Source organism: Taudactylus pleione, unplaced genomic scaffold (assembly GCF_031769625.1).
Source record: "Taudactylus pleione unplaced genomic scaffold, aTauple2 ptg000019l, whole genome shotgun sequence".
NCBI lineage: Eukaryota > Metazoa > Chordata > Amphibia > Anura > Myobatrachidae > Taudactylus > Taudactylus pleione.
The window spans coordinates 22,092,261-22,108,570 of NW_028284421.1; the positions used below are offsets into that span (position 1 = coordinate 22,092,261).

General features: G+C 47.9%; 1 protein-coding gene across 1 annotated transcript in view; it reads left to right on the plus strand.

Annotated features, from left to right (window-relative positions):
• LOC148540410 (uncharacterized) overlaps positions 1–16,310 on the plus strand; it is a 117,795-nt gene that overhangs the window by 89,142 nt on the left and 12,343 nt on the right. Inside the window, exon 21 of the mRNA XM_088443704.1 lies at positions 12,258–12,403. Within this exon, the coding sequence (XP_088299830.1) occupies positions 12,258–12,403 (146 nt within the window). The remainder of the gene's footprint in view (positions 1–12,257; positions 12,404–16,310) is intronic.

A 16,310-nucleotide genomic window follows, 5' to 3' on the forward strand; every position in this document is an offset into this window, starting at 1 on the left:
CAATGGTGCCGTGACAGGTAACAATAACTGCAGCGTAACAGGGATGCTGCGAGCGGAGACACTGCGATGTCCATCCGCAGCAGCACCGCGCCTCATAGGGGAAGCCTGCAGCCCAGCCGGGCTGGAGAACAAAGAAATGCCAGAGGGGGATTGTGTCTGAATAGGGGTGTAGAGCCCCACCCTCCCTGCCCCTAAGGCAGTGGAGGGACGCGATGAAGGGCTGCGCAAGCGCTGGGGGTCAGCAAGCGCTTGACTCATTAAGGGGGTGGGGCCAGGGACTGGGGTCAACGACCCCGCCCTCGCTGCTTCCTGACAGCCGGCGGCCATTAACGCAGGGCCCTGAAGGCACTGAACACTTAAAATGGCCGCCGCTGTCTGCTGGGCAGGGCCAATGGCGGGAGCCGTGGTGACCGCGACAACGCTCCCGCCGCCAACCCCTGGAGACTGACAGGCTCTAGGAGATGGGCCCCCACCGCGGGCCAGCCAAACCTGGAAGCCCGACGGTGAAGGCGCGAGGACGCTGGGGCCCGCGCTGTAAGCGGTCGCTGCCGGCGCCCTGGATGACACACGCACGGGCAAGGAGAGGTGGTGGCCACCACAAGCGGCCTGGCTGCATCAACCAGCCGCTGGGGGGGGGGCATTGCGGCGCGGATGCGGCATAACGGATGGGCACAGGATGGGGGTATCAATAAATGAAGAGGGGAAAGAGCAGGCAGAGGGAGGTGAGGAGCGTGGGGGGGGGATACACGGGTGGGATGAAATTAATAGAGGAGATACAATATAGGAGAGGCAGAAAATATGGGATAGTAAATGGAGGTAAAACAAACAGTGGCAGGAATAATTGATAAGTATTATGACACTGAGGTACTTATCCAGAGGAGATCACAACTGGAAAAGAGGAAGCTGACTCCTCCCAGCACCCTAATATTCCTAAACAGAGCCCGCCCAAACAGGTCCCTGATAGGCTGTCAGTACTGACTGATCCATTAACCTAACCTATAACGAGACTGCAACCCAAAGCCAGTTCTAACCAGTATTAGCACAATAAAAATCAGGGTGCTTATGTCCTCTGATGCTTATTCTAGCATTCGCGTGCTTTAATGACTCATGCCTAATGGAGCTGCTGGGCTCTCTCTGTCACTGTGTCTAACTCCTCCCACTTGTTTTAGCTCCTGATGAACTGATCTTTGCCAGAGCTGTGAACTGAAGGCCTGATTCAGACCCGCTCGCAAGCGGGTCGATGTTGCCCAAGTGCGCATGCGCACGACGGAGGCGGCTCCGTCATGCGCATGCGCGAGACCCGAATAACGACGGCCAAGCTGTCGTTATGGGTCTCGCACCAAAGGGGGAGTGCTGTCAATGGTGATTGACAGCACGCCCCCTTTGGTGGGCGTGCCAGGGGCGTGGCTGCCCAGACGGAGGCGTTCCCACGGGGAGAGCCAAAAGCACTCCAGGGCTTGCGGCAGCGAGACCCTACTGCAAGGATCTCGTCGCAAGCCCGATGGTCGCGATGGTCTTGACCATCGTGACCATTATTTTGGCCACTCGCCAACCCACAGCTATGCGAGCGGCCAGGAGGCCGCTCCAAAAGGTAGGAGGGACGGCCCTGATTCAGAGCCTACCCATCACTACAACAGAAGCCCAGTCCCCATGGCTGTCTCTTGGCAGGCAACTGCAGCTGGTCACTGAAATTATGATAAAAGTGGTGCCACAAAACCTGAGCTGCTGGTGGAGTACAGGTCAGTGTAATTGTAATAATAGTTATATATATATATATATATATATATATGTGTGAATATGTATGTGTGTGTGTATATGTATGTATGTACACACACACACACACACACACACACACACACACACACACACACACACACACACACACACACACACACACACACACACACACACACACACACACATATACTGCCCACTCCTTATCTGCTGCTCTGCTCCACATCTGCTACTCTGTCCGGCTCCAATATATTTATTTATTTAGAATGTATATTTAAAAAGATGGATGCTCAAAGAATTGCAATGTCGACATCACTTAATTGACGACATGATGGGCCTGATTCTGAGATAGATGGATATCTGTGGTAAGTTTTTGCATGCAGTGCATACACAGATGTAAATTTATGCTTTATTTTGTATTTCCAATTTTATTCTGAGTCAGACGCGGCTGGTTCTGTCTTTCTGTGAAATAAGGGCCCTCATTCAGAGCCGTACGCTCTGAGCAGAGCGCACGCTCTGAATGAGGGCCGGGCTCCATTTTCATGGAGCGTCCTCCTGGACGCTCGTATAGCTGTGGGTCACCACCCACAGGCTATACGAGCGTGCATTTTGATGGCCGCGATGGTCGTGACCATCGCGACCATCGAATTTGCGAGCCGGAGCCTGCGGTTGAGGTTTTCAACCGCAAGCTCCGGAGTGATTTTGGCTCTATCAGAGCCAAAATCACTCCCACTGACATCACTAGTGATGTCAGTGGGCCGGCTTCTGACGGGAGGCGTTCCCGTGGGAACGCCCCCGTCAGGGAGGCACGCCCCCGGCACGCCCACCAAAGGGGGCGTGCTGTCAATCAACATTGACAGCACGCCCCCTTTGATCGGACACAACGAGCGAAGGAAAGTCCTTCGCTCGTCGTGTCTGGCGCATGCGCACGACGGAGCTCCCTCCGTCGTGCGCATGCTCAGTGCAGACCATCGACCCACTTGCGAGCGGACAGCCGCTCGCGAGTGGGTCTGAATCAGGCCCAAGGTGTTTTAGGCTGGGAACTAAGCAGTGACAATGCAATCGCATGGAAGCTCCCTGATTTGTGGGAGTGTCATGGGCATTAAGCCGGGTACACACTAGACTATATGTCATCCGATCAGACGAGATATTGGGCACATTGTCTAGTGCAGTGTTTCTTAAATTCGATCCTCAGGACCCCACAGAGTTCACATTTTCCAGGTCACCCAACAGGGATACAGGCAGCAGCGGCTCCTGCCCTCTTACCTGCGGGGGGCTGCCGCTGCTGCTGCTGTTGGCCTGTGATTGATATACTCAGATTACAAGATCAATCAACACTGCCAGCATTTTGCTGGCTGTGTGGGTGTAAATTAGATTAAACTGATTGGTGTTTAAATAATTAATAATGTTGTCTAAATTTCCCTCATGCCTGGCCCAGATAAAGGCATTTAAATTAGAGATGTGCGCCGACCCCGTGTTTTGGTTTTGGATCTGGATCTCCCCTGGTTTTGGATCTGAATCTGGTTTTGGATTTTTTTTCCTTGGTGTTTTGTTTTTAGGTTTTGGTTTTGGATCTGTATTTTTTCCAAAAAATTATATAAACAGCTAAAACCACATAATTTGGTCCTATGTTTGTTCCTACAGTATTATTAACCTTAATAACAATCATTTTCAGGCATTTCTAGGCATTTTTAACCACCCCTTTCCAGCTCACAATATTGATTTCACTATTTTTCACCAGTACAGGCCAAAGATTACAGCGAGCTGGCTGGCTAAAGTAAGCAACAGAGCAGCAGCACAAACGTACGGCAGTTTAAAAAAATATAGGACATCTATGAAACATTGCCACACAGCAGTGGCAGACAGGATGGCAGTTTAATAAACTATAATAATATCAGTCGGCAATGCCCCAAATTGTGCCAAATGTAAAGGAAAGAGGTGCAAGATTTTCATTTTATTTTCAGCTCCAGAACTTGGGCCCAGAGCACCGACTGATCATGACTGGAGTCGCGCAGCACTAGGATGCAACTTGCGTTGCTGGCTGGATCTTGTGCGGTTAAGCCTAACACACACGCACACACACAGACAGTAAAAGATAAAAAAAAAGACAATTGATTATTATTTTTTTACAGCTCCAGAACTTGGGCCCAGAGCACCGTTTGATCACTACTAGAGTCAGGCAGCACTAGGTTGCAGCTTGAGTTGCTGGCTGGATCTTGTCTGGCTAAGCCTAACACACACGCACACACAGACAGTAAAAGATAGAAAAAAAGACAATTGATTTTCATTTTTTTTATGCTCCAGAACTTGGGCCCAGAGCACCGATTGATCATGACTGGAGTCGGGCAGCACTAGGTTGCAAGTTGAGTTGCTGGCTGGATACACGCACACACACAGACAGTTAAAGTTAAAGATAAAAAAAAAAAGACAATTTATTTTAATTTTTTTTATGCTCCAGAACTTGGGCCCAGAGTACCGATCGATCACAACTGGAGTCGGGCAGCACTAGGTTGCAACTTGCATTGCTGGCTGGATCTTGTGCGGTTAAGCACAAGATCCAGAGAAATATTACACAAAAAGACACTTTTATTTTTTTATTTTTTTACAATATATATATATATTTTTTTTTTGAGAGAGTCCAGAACTTGGGCCCAGATGGACACAGCACCAGCCCAGGTGTATTCTGCACCAGCCCAGATGGACACAGCAGAGCACCAGCTCAGAATGGATCAGCACTGCAGCACCCCAGGACACAGCAGACAGCAGATCACTAGCCCAGAATGGATCAGCACTCAGCAGCACCAGCCCAGAATGGATCAGTAGTGCACCAGCCCAGGACACAGGACAAAGCAGGCAGCATAGCACCACTCTCCCAGCCCTACACTACCCACCCTCCCTGTTCAGTCTGCACAGCCGGAGTGAAATGGCGTCAGCCGCGTGGTCCCTATATACTACATTGATCATAGAGATGTAAGCTCGCGAACCGTGAGATTTCCGACTCTATGGTTTTGCCTTGGTTTCGAGATCCGAGTCAGGCAGGAATCTCCGAGCCTGATTGGATCCGACTCGAATCTGCAAAATTCGGGTGGGCTCGGTTCTCTGAGAACCGAACACGCTCATCCCTAATTTAAATAGCCTTTCCATCTGAAGACTGATTGCCAGAAGGGTGATTGTTAGTTCAAATATGAATGTTTTTCCAGCAATTTGGAGCTACTGAGATTCCCATTGACACTCACAGGTTAATCAGTTTCCTGATATTTAAAATAGTTGTGTCTTAAAAAATAAGTTACACATTAAATGTAAAAAATAATCCCTATGAGTTTAGTTTGTTCTAAGAACACAGGCACTACCTTGTAACATTGTTCATGGGGCCTGATTCAGCAAGGATTGCAGTTACAAATACACACGCAAACGGCGTATGCATTGCAGTGCGTGTGCGTGAACTAGCTATTGCTATCAGGACTGTGATTGCAGAGGCTATGCAGACCCCTTGCTGAGAGATCAACAGGGAGCACCGTTTGTGGGTGGTGACCTAGGGGATGGTCGGGGAAACGCAGGCATGCCAGCGCGTTCGCACTCCGTTGCAGGGGAGTGCTTCAATTAGCCATTGCGATGCCATACGCAGTGTGAAGTCTCATAGCGTGCATAGTTGTTAGCAAGGTAAGGTGAGAGCTTGTGCATGTGTGCGTGAGGCTGCGATGGTACTCTATTGTACCGATGGTTTCGCTATTCTGCTAAACATTATTGATGTGTGTAAGGTAAAGTAGGCGTCCTTATGTTGTGCTGAGTTTGCATTGCGATCGCAATGGATTAGCATACTATCGCAGTTGAACTGCGTGCATACGCAATATTGCGATCTGTAGTTAATCAGGCCCATGATCAATAACTAAGTATAACAATATAATATCACACATGGCCAACACATACAGGTATGTGGGTGGCTACTTAATGGGTCCAAATGCATATCAATAAAAGAACACAGAGGCAGAGGATTGCAAGGTAAATACAGTGACACCTCAGACAGCCCAAGTTGATAGGGTACATATGGCAAATAAGGGAGTAGTCAAGGTGTCTGTCAGGGTCTCAAAGAGGCCCTCAAATTGGAGCGCAGCAAGTAAATCAGCAGTCTTCCGCCAGGAGTCAATAAAGGGCACATGTGGAAGAAAGCAAACTCGCAGACATAGTGAGCAAAGAATAAACTTACTTTTGCTGTATTCAATATTAAAGTATTCTCTGATTCCTGCAAAGGCCATGAATCTTTCTTTATGGGAAGCTGAGCTGATTGCCCCTTCTCTCGTTGTGGTAAACTACATCAGGGGCGGATCTGGACTGTTAATGTAGGGGAGATTTAATGATTAATTCTGACTCCTCCTCTTTTCTGTACTGGCACCTCCCCTTTCTGGTTCCAACTCCTCCCCTTCACAGGGATTTTTTTGGGTGGCCACATTGATTATTACAATTTATATGTTTATGTATTCACTATTTGTGAATACAGGATGGGTACGGGATACCGGCACTCGGGATCCCGACAGTCAAAATTCCGACAGGTTAGGATACCAATACCTGTTGGTAGGTATCCTAACCCTCCACCTCTCCCTACCCTAATCCTAACCCTCCCTCCCCGGTGCCTGAACCACAACCTCCCACCCTAATGTCTAAACATAACCTCCACGCACCTTAAACCTAACCCTTTCCCCCTAGTGCCTAACCCTCCCCCCAACCCTGTTAATTACCTTCAGGATGCCGGTGGTCGGGATTTCGGCGCCGGTATTCTAAGCACCGGAACTCCCTGCACCGGGATATTGAATGTATCCATGTGAATACACAGTTTTAGCACCAGCAACTATCTCTCTGCACACCCCTCCCCAAACCATCTCCCTGCTCCCCCCTCTCCCTGAGGGCAGCAGAAGCCATCCCTCCCCCTCCTCTCTGTGCAGGGGCAGAAGCAGCCAAGCCATCTCCCTGCTCTCCCCTCCCCCTGCCATCTCCCTGCTCGCCCCTCCCTCAGTCCAAGGGCAGCAGAAGCCACCCCTCCGCCAATGACCTCCCCTCTCCTCCACTGTGCGGGTACAGAAGCAGCCATCTCCCTGCTCCCCTCCCTCCTCTCTCTGTCTGGGGCAGTAGCAGCTGGGTAGGACTTAGCCTCATTTATCAACGAGTTTATCACTCAAAACTAGTGATAAATATCACTTTTTATGATAAATGGTGCTCCAGCCAATCAGCTCCCAACTGTCAACTGTTAGAAAAATGACAGTTGGGAGCTGATTGGCTGGAGCACCATTTATCATAAAAAGTGATATTTATCACTAGTTTTGAGATATCTACTCGTTGATAAATGAGGCCCTTAGGCTGTAACGTCTCCCTGTGTCAGTAGTGCACAGACAGCGCCGCTGTGCAGGGATGACAGTCTCCGGTCTGTCCTGCAGCAGGGTGTGGAGAGCCGGCTGTGATCACTCCCTCCCCGGCTACCCGGTGACAGCCTGTCACGGACACCCCCCCCCGGATGGATCTGACCACAGCACAGGCTGAATGTTGAAAAGGGGAGGGGGAGGGCACATGACCTGCTCAGAGCGTGATGTAGAGGAGTGAGATGAACAAGGACAGACTGTACTAGGGGAAACGATCGCTCCAATCGCCCCCCCCCCTCCCCTGGATCCACCACTGAACCACATGGCAGGTCTATTGGAAGGGTGAGATCCCGCCAGATTGGAACAGTGATCTTGTCTACACCCAGGACTGAGCAGAAATCATCAAGGTCAGAGGGCACTGTAGATGGAACAATTTTCCACTATGCATCACTTGGAGATTGAGGGGTAGCCCCACCTGTATTTATGGTCATGTTTGCACAGTTCAGCTGTCAGGGGTTTCAATCATCTATGCCAGGGATGGGGAATCTCAGGAATCATTTTGTCTGGCCCTCAAAGCTTTTTTCTGCTAGCCTCATCTGGCTTACAGGGTGCCTGGAATGGCACTGTGCAGCCAGAATCTATGCAGCAGTGCTGGCTGGACGTTTCAGACAGTCACACCGCTGCCCTTACAGCTCCCCGAAGCTTCCTTAGGATGCTTCGGGCATTGCTGTAACCACTGGTGATTGTGGCCCCGCCCCGTGTGACATCACGCGGTGGGGCGTGGCCTGCACCGGGCTAGCGAATAATGTTATATATATGGCCCTTGGTAAAAAAAAGGTTCCCACCCCTGCTTTAGAGTGTCATACCGCTGCCCTTACAGCTCCCCGGAGCATCCTCAGGTTGCTCCGGGCATTGCTGTAATCACTGGCGAGTGTGGCCATGCCCCGTATGACATCACATGGAGGGGCCGCAAATAATGTTGTATATATCAAAATGGCCCTTGGCAGAAAAAAGGTTCCCTACCCCTGATCTATGCTGTTGGCGCATGCACCAGGAGAAGTCCTGGAAGATTTGTATTTTGGTGCACACTATCCAGATTTTGCACATTATGAAAGATCTTCTTTTTGTGAGAAGTAATAGAGCCTACAGATCACATCCCTGGGCAATCCCTCATTGGTCCTTCCATGTCAGGGCTCCATGTGCCCTGTCGAATTATGGACCTAATTCAGAGTCAGTCGTTGCGGCCGCACGGTCATAAGGTAAAAGGGGCTGGATATGCAAATGAAGCGCTCGCAAGTTGCGACGTTAAGATGGGATCGTTAGCTGGACGAGCGAGGGGAGGATGCGGCCGTAAGACTAAAAATACGTCCCCTTCTCGTTCGCATTACACGTCATCTCCGGGCATATAAGGATTAATCGAGACCATCGGGAACCATCAGAGCTGCTCGTAGAGCTTAAGGTTGACCATACCCTCTCTTAAGCACTACGATCTAGTCAGTGTAAAAACCTCCCATGTCACATGTGCCATGACTTAGTTAATTATGCACTCCCATAAAACGCCGTTTGCATAGTCAGGCACGCCTGCGTTCGGATCTCCACTCCCCCGTTCACAAGCACCTTCCCCTGTTACCATGCACAAACACCTCATCCTGTCACTCAAACTAACGACCTGGCTGTGTTCAAGGAGAGAGCAATTTCTGATCGTAATAGCTAGTTTGCGCACGCGCATTGCGAATTTTATGCATGCGCAGTTTAGCGAACATCGGTGGCGTATGACCGAGTGGCCGCAATGACCGACTCTGAATGAGGTCCAATATGTGATTGTTGGGCTCTAGCTCCAGAATCTCACCAAATATTTTCTTTAGGAAGTCCACATATTCTAATGTTGTTTTCAACTAACCCTATTTTTAAGGTCGTCTGTGAAAGGTATCTTTGTCCTCTTCTAAGGTGGAAACTCTCAGGGCCCGATTCAGACCCGCTCGCTAGATGCATTCGCTCGCAGCCATCATTTGCCAAAGTATGCAAATTCCCTGATCGCACAGCAAGGCATTAGCACGCCCACTATGTCTTGGCATGCGATAGTGGTGTGTATATAGACGCCCACCAGCCTGTCTTAAGATGCCCACTTTCCCATACCGATACCTGTCATCTCCAGGAAGTGTATGTAATAATCGGTACCATCGGACCCATATGCAGCATTTGTGGCAGACCATGCCCTACCGCAAGTACTGCGAGTGCTTCAGTGATTAATTCAGCCATGTGACGTGTATTATGACACTGCGTCTTAATTATGCACGCCTCTGAAACGGCGTTAAGTCGCACAGACATGCCAGCATTCGCACCACCACACCCCCGTTTCCCTCAACCAACCCCTGTCTTCAAGTGGGCTAATATATCACTTATCTTACTAGGGGCGGGATGCATGACGCATCGCACTTTGCATGCAATGCATCCTGCCACTCATGGTATATAGGGCCCATCGGGTGAATGCAGTGATAGGAGCCCATCCATAGGGGTGTGTTTAGCCTCCAGAGGGGTTATGGCCATCTTCCACAGAAGCTTGGCTAGCCATTAGAGAGTGCATGGTCTGGGACCCTTTAAAAACATATATATAATAAATACTGCTGGTGCATACATGATAATGCACCAGATTAGTAAGAGCAATGCATTGTAGAAAATACACCGTAGTCCTGTGCAGTAAATGTAACATATGTATAATGTATAACAGTGGCATAACTAGGGTATCTGTAGCCCAGGGAAAGATGAAAAACGTAGGACCCCCCCAACTATGTGCGCGTGCTGAAAAAGTAGGGTTGGTCATATACCACAAGGGGCATGGCCACTGGAAAATGGGGCGTGTCACACCACCATTTCTCATCATTCCTTTCCATTCCATATGCACCTTAATGCCCCCAGTAGTAGTGCCCCTAATGCAATGCCCCCAGTAGTAGTGACCCATATGCAATGCCCCTAGTAGTAGTGCCCCTCATGCAATGCCCACTGTAGTAGTGCTCCTGATGCAATGCCCCCAGTAGCAGTGTCCCTTATGCAATGCCCCCTGTAGAAATGCCCCTTATGCAGTGCCCCCCCAATAGTAGTGCCCCTTATGCAATGCCCCCAGTTGTAGTGCAGATTATGCAGTGCCTCTTGTGCAGTGCCCCCAGTAATGCTCCTTATGCAGTGCCCTTTATACAGTGCCCCCAGTAGTGCCCCTTATACAGTGCCCCCATTAGTGGCGCTTATACAGTGCCACCAGTATTAGTGCCCTGTACACATAAAACACACAGACACACATAATCATACCCGAATTCCCGCTTCTGTGCTCGCTGCTGTCCGCTCCTCCGCACCCGCTCGGCACTATGGGAGAGACGTCATAATGTCTCTCCCTTCACTCACGGTGGGAGCCGGACGGTGGAGCTCATTAGTGAGCTCCAGCCTGGCTCTGGCCTTGGGTGCAGCAGTCTGTTTGACTCTTATTGGCTGCAGTGCTAAAACAAACACACCACCGCACTGGCCTGGATGGATGTGTCCGACAGCGCCCAGGGCACGTGCCACGCTCGACCCACCTATATACGCTACTGATCTATAATTCAAGTACACAGTCTGTAACCTGATCCCTAGAGGAGGGGGTGGACCCTCAGGCTGTGGGACCCACAGGGGATTTCCCCTGTACCCCTGTGGGCCAGTCCGACCCTGCATACTGGAGTAAAAAATGCTGGTATGCTTGAATAAAATCACTAAGGACAGCTCTCCCAGTAAGAGCTGTCCTTTGCGATAGAAGGACTCCTGGGTTTATGACCCAGAAGTCCTTCGCATGCGTTCAGTGATGCATGCACCAATGGCATTGCCCACTGCATCCGGAGCTTGGTGCATACCTCCGAAAACATCATTTTTGGAGGTTTTACCTCAATATTTGCAATAGTGCATCCCGCCCTAGGTAAGTAGGGTGTAAAATTTGGAATAAACATAGATAAAACTGAGGTGAGTATTAGCATTATTTTCTCACTTCTTTCTTTTTTTCTTTCCCATCAGGAATCTACAGACTGATATTCTGCTTGTTTACTAGACGCAACTTGCAGTCAGATAAACAAAGGCCACATTCCACCGTATAGAAGATTATAAAGTTACGATGGCTAAGTGGCAAGACTCAAGTACTATGAGTACCAGGCCATGGCATTGTAGTGCAGTTGTATAACTAAGCAGTGTACAGCAATAATGTCACATAGAGGGATTATGGTTGCAATTTAATTGTTGACTACTAGGTGGCTCCATGCAATGGGGAATAGGTTCCTGTGGAGTTCTCACACTCCGAGCAAATCGCTGCGCAGTGTGAGATTAATAGACTGTAAGCAGTTGGTAGTCTTAAAGTGTACTCCCTCTTTTAGAGACATCCACAATTTTAAAACTAGACGGCCTCAGTAGCCCCCCAAATCCTGATGCCGTAGGCAGTTGCCTTATGGTAGCACCAACCCGTGTAAGACCCCTCAGCATGACAGGGCTTAAAACAGAGAGAGGTGTAGATGTTTAAAAGTACTGTGAAAACATGAACAATAGGCAAAATGTGCTGAAGTATCATCAGCAGAGATGTGACATGTACAGTACAGTATTAATATCGGATCTAGGGCAGGATGCACTATTGCAGATATTGCGGTCAAGCCCTGGAAAATTATGTTTTTCGGGGGTGTGGCTGCTCAGTGCATATACACCAAGCTCCAGAATGTGATACATTCCGGGGCTTGGGTGCGGTCGGGCAACACCATTTTTATATAGCGCTACCCAATAGAAGGCTATGGACTTCTATTTTTGACTCCCCCTGCGATGGAGCCAATCGTATCCCTCCCAGTACCCCCTGCGGCGCGTGCGTCACTCGATTCATGCACAGAAGGACTTCTGGGACATAAACCTGGAAGTCCTTCTATCGTAAAGGACAGCTCTTTGTGATTTTATTCATGCATACCGGTGTTACTTATGTCGCTATGCGTGTGATGAGTGACGGCCCCCAGTGTGGTGCTTGTTTGATTTTGAAATACTGTAAATGTATGTGGATTAAATTGTGTACAAATTTATTGAGATTGGACGCACACAGAGATTATTAGATCATTTATTTCTAGACGTTCTGCTCTGCTTGTTGAATCTGTTGTGGTATAAATATAATTATGTTTATCTCGTCTTCAGGATGGTCTTTTGTGCTATGGCAGAGCTGCATCCCATGTGCCCAAACAAAGGAAGACCATACACACCCACACAGAGGTGAGACCACTAGTGATCACCCCCAAACTGCAGGAGATGGACGTCCACAGATACTTGTGCAAGGAATGCTGGTGAGTGCAGTCTTGCAGAATCTAAAATAATGTACTGTCCTATGAGACAGAGGGCCTGATTCAGAGGTTATGGAAAAGGGCCCTAGACTAATACAGAGGTGACTGCAAATCCTGTTGTGGCTGCCATTCCTTACGCAGAGTTTGTGCAAAAATATGCAAATGTTGCAGCCATAGGAGTTTATACTGAGATGCCCGCTAGAGCCATCTCAAATCCACCGATTGCGTACAAAGACCCACCATTGGTCGCACATCGGTAGCACCATTAATCTGAGCAATCCTATGATCGCTCACAATGTCCATCTCAAGTAAGATGCTGGAACCCTTACTACTGCATACGAATTCGCATTTGCAGGCTGAGACATGACTCCAAAATGATCTCAACACACTTGCGCTGGCCTCCACCACTCCCCGTAACCTCCCACAAACACTCCTTGATTATCAATCATACTGCATCCAAGTCCTCACTGCGACCATTGTCAGTAATCATGATCCTGCACATGCGCAAAAATTGACAAGTAGCCCAGACTTCTAGAGGCTTCATCGGCTGCAGCCCCTAGAAGCCATATAGGGCTGCTGTTATAGCAGGGGAGTGGCTTCCTATTGGAAGCATTCTATATGCTAATTGCAGTCCGGACTGGCAGTCCCTGGGGAAGAAAACACCTCACCCTGGGACTGCCTGTCTGGCTGGGATTAGCAGGGAGTGCTTCCAATGGGAAGCCACTTGCACTGCTAGGCAGACCTGCGGGAGGTGGATTTTACTGGGGGGCTGCAGTCCTGCATCAGCTCGGTAAAATCCGCCACTAGTCCCAAGTGATAACTGTAAGGATAACAATAGACGCTTAGGGAAGTAGTCCAGGGCCTAAGACTCTAAGGAGGCCTAGACCTCTCACATTTATACCAGATGGGCAAGTATGACCTTGACAAGAGAACATATCGTATGTAGTTTCTACACTGAACAAAGAAGATGTTCTTGCTGTTTATAGCAAAATAGTGCATGTATAATATAATTTGACAATTATGAGTGTTGCAGTGAGTGATAAGACACGAGAAAGTATATGGAGCAGTATGTCCATCATAGGGGTGTGCTATCGGCCATTGGTTTTGGATCTGGATTTTTCTTCTTGTTTTGGATCTGGATTGGTTTTGCCAAAAACCACCCTTCCGTGTTTTGGGTTCTGGGTAGAGATGTGCGCCGACCCCCCGAGTTTTCGTTTTGGATCTGGATCTCCCCTGGTTTTGGATCTGAATCTGGTTTTGGATTTTTTTTTCTCCGTGTTTTGTTTTTGTGTATTGGTTTAGGTTTTGGATCTGGATTTTTTGCAAAAAATCATAAAAACAGCTAAAACCACATAATTTGGGCCTGTTTTTGTTCCTACAGTATTATTAACCTTAATAACAATCATTTTCAGGCATTTCTAGGCATGTTTAACCACCTCACAGCTCACAATATTGATTTCACTATTTTTCACCAGTACAGGCCAAAGGCTGCAGCGAGCTGGCTGGCTAAAGTAAGCAACAGAGCAGCAGCACAAACGCACGGCAGTTTAAAAATTATCAGACATCTATGAAACATTGCCACACAGCAGTGGCAGACAGGATGGCAGTTTAATAAACTATAATAATGTCAGTCAGCAATGCCCCAAATTGTGCCAAATGTAAAGGAAAGAGGTGCAAGATGGAATTGTCCCACTCTTATGTGGGATATTAAAAAGGACATGCACAGTTTAACAAACCAAGCACTTTAGCCACTAGGACTGACACTTTCGTGACTAAACTCCTTGCTTTGTTTGGGCCCCACAAAACATTTTTTGGAAGGACTACCTTCAATTATTAAGGAGGAGGTTGATGATGAGGGTGTTGGTGGTGGAGATTGCATGCTATGGTCCAAACTGCTGGTAGCTGATACTGGATTGCTTGTTATTAATTTACAAATTTTGTTAAACAAATTGCATGAACTCGCTGCAAATGACGTAACAGGGAGGAGGTGCCAAGATGGTTAACATCCCTTCCTCTGCTAACTTTGGCTTTACAAATGGAACAGATGCCTTCACAACTTTTGTCAGAATTTAGATTAAAATAATTCCACACCCAAGACGTTGCTTTTCTGTCTTTCTTTTTATCATTAGCAAGAACTGCTGCCACTGGTGGCTGATTTACGCAAACCACATCCTTATCATCAACATTCACATTAGCGTCAGATAGGACACAAATTTCCCCCTCATCCTCCTTTTGCACTTCCTCCACACTATCAGACTCATTTTTTATCATCTAATACTAGCACAGCCGTATGGTGTCAATGATCCGCTGTGAAACTGGGTGACAGCTGTTATACTTACTTCCTCTATCAAAGGACTGTTTAATAGTCAATTGCTTTTTTAAATGACTTCCGATCACGAATGAGGATGTAGATGATGATGCAGGTGTTGGTGTTGGATATCGAAGGTGCTTGGATCTCACAGAGAGGGAGCAGGTAGGTGACACTGGACTTGTTACGTTTTGAGTGTTGGAACTTGGCGACATACACTTTGATATTTGATGAATGCGCTCCAAGTGACGTAACAAGGAGGAGGTTCCTAGGTGGTTTAGGTCCCTCCCTCTACTCACTCTTGCATGGCAAGGGGCACATATGGCTTGACAACTGTTTTCCGGATCGGGATGGAAATAATTCCAAACGTGAGAAGTAGATTTTTTTGTCTTTTGTCCCGGCATGACAACAATGGGCTTTGGCTTTTTCAAACCATGGGCAACAGCTGTTGCCCTACTTACACAAAGGACATTTCTCGGCATCAACATCCTCATCACCAACATCTTCATCATCAACATCCTCATCATCCTTAGCGCCTTCATCCATCAAACATCCAAATATCCTCCTCCTCCATGTGCAATTCCACAGAAGCATCCTCAATGACTATGTGTGCAAGATGTTGACTGCCCTTCCCCACATTAACAGAGGGCATACAAATGTTGGAACTTGGAGGATCCTCCAGTACACTATCATTTAGGTCGGGCTCACACATGGCAACCGCGGACACACTTGCACTATCCTCTGGGATTTGTGATTTCGATTTCTCAGGGCACACAGTTGTTTTTTCCAGAGCTGTCTTAACAACTTTCAAATTTTTAATAGGACCACCACCACTACTACTACAAGCATAAGGGCTATCAGAATGAGCAGTCTTCATAAAGCAAGAAGGCCAAGGCCTTATCCTTTCCTTGCCACTTCGTGTAGTGAATGGCATATTGGCAATTTTTAGTTTATCTAAAGTCAAATATCCTTTAATTTTAAGCCCTGGGGCATGGGCCTTCCTAGAGGTCAAGGAAGTTGACGGCCTTGCACTGCTGGCGGCAGCTACAACATGTGGTTCTTGGCCTTGCTCTCCTGTCATGTGACAGCCCTCCATATTTTTTCTGCAGTCTAGAAGCAGTGTCACAATCACTAATAGTGTAGCCAAGGTGCGGTTACAAAATGAACACACGTGCAATCGTGCGCACACACAAAAATATTAGAAAAGACGACAAATGATGATTTATATGTTTTTGGCAGCTCCAGAAGAACTTGGCCCCAGAGCAACGATTGATCACGACTGTAGTCTGGCAGCACAAGGTTGCAGCTTGCGTTGCTGGCTGGATCTTGTTCACTAATGGGGTTAAGCCGAAAACCCACCCACACAAACAAGAAAAAAATATGACACTTTAATTGTATTTTTATTTAAGAACGATTGGAGTCTGTCAGCACAAGGTTGCAACTTGCATTACTTTCTGGATCTTGTCCACTACTGCGGTTAAGCCTAAAACCCACCCACACAAACAAGAAAAAAATCTGACACTTTAATTGTTTGTTTTTTATTGCACATGACTGTAGTCGCTGGATCTTGTGCGCTAATGTGGTTAAGCCTAACACCCACGC